Here is an 11,140-nt window from a genome sequence, read left to right as displayed (position 1 = left end):
ACGCTGCCAGGGTCCCAGGGCACAAGTCAGGCCTGGGTCCCGAGCCAGCTCCGGAATCTACTGGTCGCCCCACGTGCCTCGCGCCCCGCCCCTCCGGCCTCGCGCCCCGCCCTCTCGCGCGTCCCACCCGGCGGCCCGCCCGCCTCCCGCCCCGCCGATTGGGGGCGCCTGGCCGCGCTCCCGCTATAGGTCTTCCGCGCCCCGCATCCCGCTCAGCAGCGAGAGGCCTAGAGAGGCTGCGGCTCCCGCTCCCTAGACGCCCGGGGCGCCATGGGCGAGCTCCCGTTCTTCAGGGCGCACACTGCCTTTCACCCGGACCGCCTGTGGATCTGGGAAAAGGCCGTGTATGTGGACGAGAACCAGCGCACTTGGCTGCCCATAACCATCGAGGTACGGCCGCTTTGGGGCCAGGCTGGGCGGGCAGCATGGGCATCACCATCCCTGGTCCAGCCAGGGTAGCCAGAGACGCCCCAGGCCGTGCAAGGCCCTTGAGGAGCCTCTCAGAGGCGGCAGGGTGAGGGTGGTGGCAGCGAGGCTCACAAGGCCTGATCCGCCCAGGGTGGTCAGGGGGCTCCAGGTGAAACCACTTTGAGCTGGGCTCTGAAGGATGAGTAGGAGTTCTCCAGGTCGGCAGGAAGGTGGGTGGGAAAAGCACACAGGCATGCGGGCCGGAGGATGGGCACCCATTGCCTCTGGAGTGTGTGAATATGATCTTGAGTAAAATAGGACTTTTCTGGGTTTTAGGGTCCTAATCCATAAAATGGCAAGAACATCTGTAATGATGCATACACGTGGTCAATTATCAGAACCTCCTTAGGTGAGCCTCAGAAATCTGTGCTTTAAAAGGACCCTCAAACAGCTTATGATCGGCCAGGTTTGGGAACCACTGTCCCAGAGGTTGAGATATTTCATACCTCCTCTATGCTGTGGAAGAAACAAACTTCACAAACAATACAGTAGGATAAAAGCCAGGATTGAATAAATGTTGACGTTTCATGTGTAATGCCTTAAGATGGAGCTTTAGTTAATGTTAACTTTTTAATAGAAATATAACTCTCTTACAAGTACTTTCCATCAGAGCATGGATTTCCTCCAAGAAACTTAGGAGAAAAATGTTGAAACTCTTTCCATATATAAATAGAAGAAAGTATAAAAGCAAAATTAAAATATATAATATTAAAACAGTTATGTGATATAATAGCAAACAGCAAAAAGTCATTGAGTAGTGACTGTGTCCCCATTTTACAGATGAGGAAACTGAGGCGTAAAAATGTCAATTTGTCCAAAGTGGAACTGCTGGTAGGTTATGGGCTTGGGATTCCAGGTTCTTAACCACCATCTATATTTACATCTTTATTGGAATTTAAATTTTTGAAATAAAAATCAAGTTAAATATTTACTTTTTTTAAAGTCAAGTATTTGAAGAAAATTTAAGTGAATATCTATTTTTAAATCTCTGGTTGGGGAATATCTTCTTCAACATGACACTGAAACCACAAAGCAGAGTTTTCACATGATCATTGTAAATTCTGCACAAAACATAACCCACTAGCAAATTGTGGGGCAGAATTTGTCCCACGTAACTCAAAGGACTAGTACTCTTAATTTGTAAAGATTTACTTCCTGAGCCCTGGTGGTCTAGTGGTTAAGATTCGGTGCCCTCACTGCCTCTGCTGGGATTCGGTTCCCAGTCAGGGGACCACACCACCTGTCAGTTGGTTGTCATCATACTGTGGTGGCTGCGTGTTGCTGTGATGCTAAAAGCTACACCACTGGTATTTCAATACCAGCAGGGTCCCCCACAGTAGACAGGTTTCAGCAGAGCTTCCAGACTAGACAGACTAGGAAGAAGGACCTGGCCACCCACTTCCAAAATAACTGGCCATGAAGACCCTGTGAACAGCAGTGGAGCATTGTCTGATACAGCTCTGGTGAGAGGATGGTGCAGAAAGACCAGGCAGGGTTCCACTCCGCTGTTGCTAGCAGTTGGAATCGACGGCACTAACAACAAAGATGTACTTAAATCATCAAGAAAAAAGATGAATGAGCAAACTAAAAATGGTTAAAGGACCTGGAAGAGTCTAACACAGCAAGAATGGGGACTTGCCCACTTACACCTTGCAGGATGATCTGAATTATTTTTTAACAGTGAGATCTAATTTATTTCCTAGAAAATTTGCAAAAATGATTTCCCCTTTGGAAAAATAGTCATTGAACAAACAGGAGTGCCTAGTTTACATGCCAAGTACGATTCTAGGCTGTGGGGGTTTGCAGCGACTGTGATAAAACCCCTCTGCTTGTAAAGCTGACGTGCAACTGGGGGAGGAGGATAACAAAACAATGGAGGCAGGTAGTCAGTTATGCAGGAGTTGGAAGTGGATGAGAGGCAATCACGAGTGGCGTGGGGTCTTCAGGCAGGACCCCTGAGTGTCTTAATTCGCATTTGCCTGTGATATTTTGCCCACGATTTTATTTGAAACCTGTCTGCACCTCTGTTCTAGGCATGCCTCTTATTTATAGCTTAGTGTTGGATTTTGCTGAAATTTGTCTTTATAGACATGCAATTGAGCAGAGACCTGCCTAAAAGAAGGATGTGAGCCCTGCGCAGATCTAGGGGAGAATGTTCCAGACAGAGGACAACAGGTGCAGGAGCTTACTGGAAGTGTGGCATGTCCCAGAAATAGCGAGGAGGCCCCTGTGGCTGGGATGGGGTTGGGGTGATAGAAGGACGGATGGGGGAGGCAGGGGCCCGGCTGCGTGGGCCTGTGGACCATGGTAAACATTTCAGTTCGTTCTGCCTGCGATGGGAGGGCGTTGGAGGGTGTCGAGCAGGGGAGTGACATGATATTTAGATGCACAGCGTGGCTGCTATGCTGAGAATTGATTGTGGGGCACAAGACCAACAAGGCAGCAACTTAGGAAGTTATCGTGATAGTCTGGGGGAGCGATGATAATAGGGGGCGGTGGTGGAGATGGGGAAAAGTGGTCTGTCATCTGATTCTGGGGTCTGGAGATATCTTGTTTAAAATGGGATATGACAAAATAAAGAAAAATCGGAGAAAATCCATCAGCTGAAATAGGCAAGGAAGCTCAGGGTCCCATGGCACACCCAGCAACTAGAAGTCTGTCAGGGAGAAGTGGGCCTTTGGTGGCCCTGTCTGGGTGTCTGGACATGTGCGACTGCTGGTCCTCTTGGCCCAGCCAGAGTCCCTGCGAAAAGCATGCATGGCTTAAGGAACGGAGCTTCTGGGAACTGTGATTGCCAGCATCTCAGATGCCAGCTGGGCCAGGCGGGTGGCAGGAAGGACTCTGGTTATTTGTGCCTGGAGGAGCCCTGGCCTGAAGGTGGGCCCTGGTCTTCTCGTCTTTTCAGATGGACAGCAGCCTCCAGGTACTGATGCGCCAGGAAGATATCCCCCTGGGGGAGCCCGTGCGCCCCAGCCAGCTAGGCCCTTACCTGCTGCCTTTGATGTGGCAGCTTTACCCAGGAAGAAAGTACCGAGGCTCAGACTCCAGTTTCTGGCGCATAGTGTACCACATCGAGGCAAGTGTGTGCTTCTCCAAGGACCATCGGGGCATCCTGGATGGCCCTGCTCTCCCTTCCCCATGTCTGGCCTCTGCAGTATATCTGTTCCCTCCATCTCTGCACCAAAAGCTAAAAAAAAAAAAGGACTTTACAACTGCAGATTTTTAAAGGACGGGATTAGAGAGACTTTAGAACTGAATGACCAGGCCACCCTCTGAGGTCTCTAACAGAAGCTCCCTCGGCCGTAGGAAGGCCTCTCTCGTGGGCAGTCACGGGGTGAAGGCTGGTGGGAGGAAGGGCAGTCTCATCTCCCCAGGGCCCCTGGAACCCCCCCCCCCCCCCCCCCCCCCCCAGCCCCACGCAGGTTCCCAACTGCTGCTCCGCGCTGTGGAGGGCCCAGGAGCCAGGAACGGAAGGAGAATCCCTGGGCTCTAACTCGCTTCTCTCCCGCAGTTCAGTGGCATAGAGGACATGCTCCTCGAGCAGGTGCCAGACCCGGATAATGAGTGATGTGGTGAGCACCCTGGGGCCCGGTACCTTTGAGTCCAGTGTGGCCAGGTCAGAAAGAAGGCATACCCTTTCTCCACGAAGGCAGTGAGCGCTGACTCCACCCTGAGTGTGCTGCCCCTGAGGGTCCCCGGGGCTGGAGACCCAGGCTCTCCCCTTGACCACCTTGGGAGCCAGTCCTTTTTAGGCAGCCCCCTCAGTGATAGAGGCCCCCATCTGTACAGGGCTTCAAGGTGACGGGCACTGTCGCCTGATCATCACATCAACTGAATTAGGTGTTACTTGATTTTATAGCTTATAAAAATGAGTTTTGAAGAAGTACAATGACTTGTCCGGATCACAGAGCCAGGTTTCAAACCCAGGTCTTGTGGCACCAAGCTGCTCGCTCTGTCCACACTTGGCCCTTGCTCAGCTTTGGGGCCAGCACTGACCACCCAGCTCCCGTCTAGACTGGCCCCAGCAGCTCCGCTCCCCGCTCCCTGCACCCTGCCCCTCGCCTCTGCCAGGTCCTTCACTTTGCCTCAGACCTGTCTTCTCTTGTCCTCCCGCCCCAGGTCCCGTGGTTCCCGTCTCCCTGAGCCCGCGTCCTGCCGGCCTGCAGTGGGGATGTTCGAGCTTGTGTTCACTTTTTTACCAGCCCTGTGTTCTGCTCTGCCTACCCACATCCGGGAGGGAATGGACAGGCAGAGGATGAGCCCCACCCAGGGCCTGCTGGACTTGTCTGGACCTGGCATCCCCTGGCCCATGGGCAGTGCAGAGGACCTGGCTCGGTACAGCGTCCTCCAGGTGCCCCAGCTATACCTGTGCCTCTGGTCTTCTCAGCTACCTGATGGTTCTCGGCCTCCCTCTCTGTTCTGTTCCTCACAGCAAATAGCGTCATGTGCTGCACACCTGGGCTGATTCTTGTTCTGTTCCCTCAGCTCCGTGTACCTCTGGCTGCAAGGGAATGGGGCCTACCCGCCTGAGCCTGGGCCAGGCCTCTGAGCCCCTGGACTGGCTGTTTCACGTGGCCATGCCTGCCTGCAACCATGCCTGCACAAGCCCCACCTTACCAGCAGGTTCAATGCAGTTCACAGGAGGCCTGCGAGGAGCCCGAGTCTGTGCCTGCTGGTCGCAGGTCCAGGGCCTGTGACATGGCAGGAGGCCAGGCAGGCAAGCACTGCAGGTAGCCCCTTAGATTGCCCACCTGTAGGACAGAGATTGGAGGTCCTCCCTTTTACAGATGCCCACACATCTGGATGTTATGAAGTTGTATATGGTGTGAACACTTTGTACTGTTGCTTGATTAAATGTAAGACAATTCATCTAACTTCGTGCTGAATCACCTTCTATCCTTGACCTCGATTCTAGTGGAGAGAAACAAGAACAGGCAGTCAGCGAATAAGAAAATCTGAAAGAGAAAGAATACTCATGAAGTTAGTATATTTCTTTTACTTTGGAGATAAGGCTGGAATTTTTTTTCTTCTTATAATCCAAACATTCAAAACCCCTGTGCTCTTGGAGGCATAATTTGAGAACCGCCGAGTAAGTGGCCTCAAAAAGTCTTTCTCAGCAATTCTTGGTATTAGAGACGCTCTCCGTCTGGCCCTGCCCTCCTCACTGCCCTGCCCCTGCCAGCTCTGTCTCCTCCCTGCCCTGACACGCACCAGGCTCTCCTGAACATGGGAGTTCCCATGCCAGCAGGAGTCCCTCCTCCCTGAAAATGTCCTGGCCACCCAAGCGCCAACCAGAGTCCCCTCCCCACCTCCCGTGACCTGTGGTCACAGCCCGGCCCACCCTATGCCGGGTCCCTCCTGCCACCTCCTCAAGATAAGCTGCCCTGCCCCTGCCTTCTGAGCAGGTGAGCAGGACCTCAGGTGTCACAAAGGGATGCCTTCCAGTGAAAGGAGTCCTTTCTGTGGAATGCTGGTCCTCCCCACTAAAGCGTGACTTTAGTCCCCAGCTTCCTCATCACAGAGAGATGGGGGATGGGGGTGGGGATAATGATACGCACAGGTGGTTAAGTGTCTACAAAGAGAATTATCTAAGAAAAATACTCCTGCTCCCATTTTATGTTCTCTGATCCCGGTCTTACCCGGCGCTAGGCAGATAAGCATCGGACACCACGCCTGTCAGGGTTTGTATCTCTTCATTTTAACCCCAGTGCCTTGCCCAGTGCAAGCGTTTGGTCTGTGGGAACTCTTACTAGACAGACGCCTCTCAGTGGAGACAGAGCATCAGAAAGTCAGAGCAGGAGGAACACCAGAGATCTGCCAGTTGCCTCATTTTAGGAACAGGCCCAGGAAGAGGAAAGTTCTTGTGTGGGCTGAATGTTTGTGTTGACAAAATTCATGTGTTGACACCCTAACCCCCAACGTGATGGTGTTTGGAGGTGGGGCCTTTGCAAGATGATTAAGGTTAGATGAGGTCGTGAGGGTGGGGCGAGTCCCCTTATTAGAAGAGAAAGAGAGAGCCGGCGAGCTCAGTTGCATGCACTGAGGAAGCGCCATGTGAGGACACAGGGAGAAGGCGCTGTCTACAGGCCAGGAGGAGGGTCCTCGCTAGACACCAAACCTGCCAGCACCTTGGTCTGGGATTTCCCAGTAGCCTCCAGAACTGAGAAGCAAATGTCTGTTGTTTACGCAGTCTGTGTGATTCTGGGACAGCAGCCTGAGCAGACTAGGGCAGTTCTCGTGCAAGATTCTTCTGTTTCTGAAACCTTCCAGCACTGTCGTTAGCTGTGCCAGGCGCTGCAGATCCAGCAGCGAACGGAACAAAGGCCTTGCCCTCATGCAGCTTTCCTTTTAGAAAGAGATGAAGTGGCAGCTCAGAATGTGCAGAATCCTACAGAGAAAACAGAACGGTAACGTGGTGGCGAGGTAGGCGGGGTGGTGAAGAAATCAGTGTCTGTGGAGGAGCCTTTAAGATTGGACTTTGCAAACGAGAGGGAGCTGGATTCTCAGATCGTGGGGAGAGTCCCAGGAGGAAATGACAAGTGCTGTGTGGCTGAATTTGTTGAGGAAACTAAAAACAGCAAAAGGATTTCTTCTCACTCAGAGAAATGCTGTTTTATAAAAATTGCCCCTAATCAATTAACTCTAAGTGCAATGCAGAATCTCAGTTTTCCACGGCAAGAATGACTTGGGTTCTGGCTGACACAGTGGGGCGGACAGTGGTTCTGCTGAGATGGGGAGGGGTGAGCGTGGGCAGGGGCGCGGATCAGGAGCTCTGTGGGAGCCAAACTACGCGTGAGAGGCCTGTGGTACCTCCAGCAGGAGGGCTGAGAGGTTGTTGATTGAATATAGATCTAGAACTCAGGTCAGGACTAAAAACACACAGTTAGGAGTCATTGAAACATAAATGATAATTGAAGCCAGGGGCTGACTGAGGTCGCAGATGGAGAGATGGTGGTGTCTTTGAAAGCTAGAGACAAAAGTGTAAGAACGAGGCTGTGGAGAGGCTGAATACGGAGAAGTGGCCATTGGATCTAGCCACATGGAGACAGATGGTGACGCTGTCAGGAAAGGAGTCGGCGCTGTGACAGGGGCACAGCCCTATGGGGTGGGCCGAGGAGAGAAGGGGAGATGAGAAGGGACAGTCCCTGCTCTGAGCTTTGTTGTGAGGGAATTGGAGAAGTACAGTGTTTTCGGTTGGAGATAATGGAGCCTGTGTGTCTGTGCAGCGGGAAAGGACAAACTGACAAGGCGGCACAGAGAGGGTACAATGAAAGGAACAGCATTCTTGAGGAAGCTGGAAGAGGTGAGCCAGGGGCCCAAATGCAAATCGGCATCCGACGGAGCAGCTTCAGCAGTCCTCAACACCATGCCAATCTTGTTTCATTTTCCCCCACACAAAGCTGGGGTTTGTTTTTTTGCTAAAGTCTTTTAAATACTTTATAATTTCGCCCACAAGTATTTTATTATGTATCTTTCCAGGTAAGACTTTTTATTCCTGAGAGCCACAAGACCATGATCACACCTCACAAAATTAACCGTAATTCCTCAATATCATCTAATCCCTGGTCTGGTTTCAAATTTCCCCGCGTATCTCAGTGTCTTTCTACACTGGTTTAAATCGACACCCGGACTGCCTGTGGCTGATGCGTCTCCAGTCTCTAGTCATCTGTACGGGCCCCCTCTTCCTTCTTTAGAACACAACAGATGCGCAGTCCTGTAGACTTTCTGGATTTGGTTGATGGCATCCTAGAATATCCTTAGTAGTATGTTTCTCTTCCTATTTCCGGTACTCTGGCAGCTTAGAAACTTGATTGGATTCCATTCCAGTTCAGTTCTTTGGGCAAGAACACGTCCTGGGTGGTGCCATATACAATTCACTGCATCCGATCTGGAACCCCCCGAGTCAGGTCTCCCCAATGCAGTGGTGGCGAGGGTGCCAGATGGGAGCTCAGGTGGTGCCAGCCCACCATCCACCACGACGTTCCCCGTCAGCCTGTCCTCTGCACCCTTGGCGTCCTTCTGATGTGCGGTCATCCTGTGCAAGAATGTTGTCTTGCCTTTTATTTAAATCTACATCTGTGTCTTCCAGGAACCTTTTACAATTCTAATTATAAAAGTTTTGCACATTGTTGTTGAAACTGCTCTCAGGTATTTTTTTTTTGCTGTTATAATGGTGTCTTCCCTTCCCTTTTGTGTTAATTCTATCTTTTAACAGCATATTGCTCAAAGGGATGTGTGTGTATAAAATGGCTATTGTTTTCTGTATGTCAACTTTATGTTCTGCTATATTACTAAATTATTATTTATAGTGGTTTTCACTGATTCTTTGGGTATTCCTGATATATAACCATAGCATCTGCAAATAGAGATATTTTTACCTCTTCCTTTCTAATTCGTAGGGTTGTAATCCTTTCTCTTGTCTGACACCTCCAAGGCTATGGCGAGTAGTGGAAGTAGTAGGCATTCTTGTATTTTCTCAACTTGACAGGGAAAACCTCTAGAGTTTCCCCATTAAGTAAGATCCTGGCTTTGGGGCTTAAATATCTGTATTTTACCATGTTAAAGAAGTATCTTTCAATTCCTATTTTAGAATCTTTAACTGGAATGGGTGTAGAATTTTGTTACACACCTTTTTGATATCTAAGGAGATGATCATATAATACTTTTCTTAAACTCTATGAATATTAGGATATTGACTCTTCCTTGCATTCCTGGAACAAACCCCACTTGGTCGTGATGGATACTGTGTTCATGTTGGGGGGGGGGGTCTCTCTGCTAATACTTTATTTAGAAATTTTGCATTCTAGTCAAAGTGGTCTGATATTTTCTTTTTGTTTTGTTTTTCTTTCAATCTTTGTCAAGTTTTGGCATCAAAGTTATATTCACTTTATAAAAATAATTTGGAGGCTTTACTTTTGTTATACCCTGTAATACTGTAAGTTGCATTAGAATTCTCTGTCTTTTTTTTAGCTTGGTAGAATTCCTTTAAGGAGCCATTCGAGCCTAGTAATTTTTTCGAAGGAGCACCTCCACAACTTTCTGTTTCTTCTGTGGAAATTGGTGTGTTTAAGCTTCCTATCTCTGCTGGGGTCAATTTTGGTTAAATAAATTTTCCTAGAAAAGTATCCATTTCATCTAGGTTTTGTATTTTATTTTCATAGGTATTTCAAAATAACCTCATGACTTTTAGTATTCTGGATAATTGTTGCCCCTTGTCATTTCTTATTCTGCCTTTTTTGTGCTTTATCCCAGTTAGTAAAATTAGGTTTGTCTATTTTATTTCCCAAAGAACCAACTTTCTGATTCGTTTATTAATTTTATTGCTTTTGTTTGTTTTCTATCTCCCTGATGTCTGTTTTTATCTTTAGTTCTTTACTTCTGTATTCTTCTGGTTTCCTCTGTCCCTTTTCTAGCTATTTTAATTGGATATTTATTTTCTTTTTAAAAGTTTTATATAGATATTTTATATAACAGCTTTATTAAAATATAATTGACATACCATATAATTCACTCATTTAAAGCGTACAATTCAATTGTTTTTAGTATATTCACAGGGTTGTACAACCATCACCATGATAAATTTTAGAACATTTTTGTTACTCTAAAAAGATACTCATTAGCATACTCATACCCATGCTCATTAGCAGTTACTCCTTATTACCTCCAAACCTCTCAGCTCCAGACAATCACTAGTTTACTTTCTGCCTCTGTCGATTTGCCTGTTATGGATATTTCATATAAATGGAATCATGCAATACGTGGTCTTCTGTGGCTGGGTTCTTTAGCATATTTTCAAGGTCCATAAATGTCGTAGCATGTATCGGGACGTCATTCCTTTTTATACTAATATTCTACTGAATGGGTATACCACATTTTATGTATTCATGGACATTTGGTTTATTTCCACTTCTTAGCTTTTATGAATAACGTTGCTGCAAACATTCACGTATGAGTTTTTGTGTGGACGTCATGTTTTCATTTCTCCTGGCTGTATACCTAGGAGTGGAATTGTTGGGTCACACGGCAACTTGTTTTTAACTTTTTGAGGAACTGCACACTGTTTTTTCCAAAGTGGCCGCACACTCCCACCGGCATTGTACCAGAAACCGAGTCTCTCCACAGCTTTGTCAACACTCGCTCTCATCTGGTGTCTTGATCCTAGCCATCTGGTAGGTGTAAAGTGGTATCTCACTGTGGTTTTGACTTGCATTTCTCTGGTGGCTAATGATGTTTATATATTTTCATGTGCTTATTGGCCATTTGTATATCTTCTTTGGAGAAATACCTATTAAGATCCTTTGCTCATTTTTTAATTGGGTTATTTTCTTTTTTATTACTCAGTTATGAGCGTTCTTTATATACTCTGGATTCAACTCTCTCATCGGATGTAATTTACAAATACTTTCTCCCAATCTGCATGTTGTCTTCTCACATGTTTGATGGTATCCTTTAAAACACAAAACTTTTTAATTTTGATGAAGTCTAATTTATCTATTTTTTCTTTTATCAGTTGTGTTTTATTATATCCAAGAAGGCTTTGCCTAACCCAAGGTCATGAAGGTTTACTCTGCATTTTCTTCTAAGAGTTTTATAGTTTAAACTCTTACATTATGGTATGTGGTCCATCGAGAGTTATTTTTCATGTATGGTATGAGAGAGGGGTCCACGTGGT

The 11,140-nt window shown here is 47.7% G+C and overlaps 1 protein-coding gene across 1 annotated transcript; it reads left to right on the top strand.

The window, feature by feature from the left end:
• The first annotated feature begins 270 nt into the window (after nt 1-270).
• TCL1A (TCL1 family AKT coactivator A) lies at nt 271-4,036 on the top strand. Its single transcript, XM_046647178.1, has 3 exons — nt 271-390; nt 3,374-3,544; nt 3,980-4,036. The coding sequence occupies exons 1-3, from the start codon at nt 271-273 to the stop codon at nt 4,034-4,036; spliced, it is 348 nt and encodes a 115-aa protein (XP_046503134.1).
• The last annotated feature ends 7,104 nt before the right edge of the window (nt 4,037-11,140 follow it).

This window comes from Equus quagga, chromosome 20 (genome assembly GCF_021613505.1).
Source record: "Equus quagga isolate Etosha38 chromosome 20, UCLA_HA_Equagga_1.0, whole genome shotgun sequence".
NCBI classification, from domain to species: Eukaryota; Metazoa; Chordata; class Mammalia; order Perissodactyla; family Equidae; genus Equus; species Equus quagga.
Note: the sequence above shows the minus strand (reverse complement) of the source record. Positions and strands in the feature narration are given on the sequence as shown.

What these genes read in the sequence shown, in the direction of transcription:
- TCL1A (XM_046647178.1), top strand. Translation starts at nt 271, where the DNA reads ATGGGCGAGCTCCCGTTCTTCAGGGCGCACACTGCCTTTCACCCGGAC. An exon ending in GGCTGCCCATAACCATCGAG is followed by an intron (nt 391 to 3,373) that starts GTACGGCCGCTT and finishes TCGTCTTTTCAG; the next exon opens with ATGGACAGCAGCCTCCAGGT. An exon ending in GCATAGTGTACCACATCGAG is followed by an intron (nt 3,545 to 3,979) that starts GCAAGTGTGTGC and finishes TCTCTCCCGCAG; the next exon opens with TTCAGTGGCATAGAGGACAT.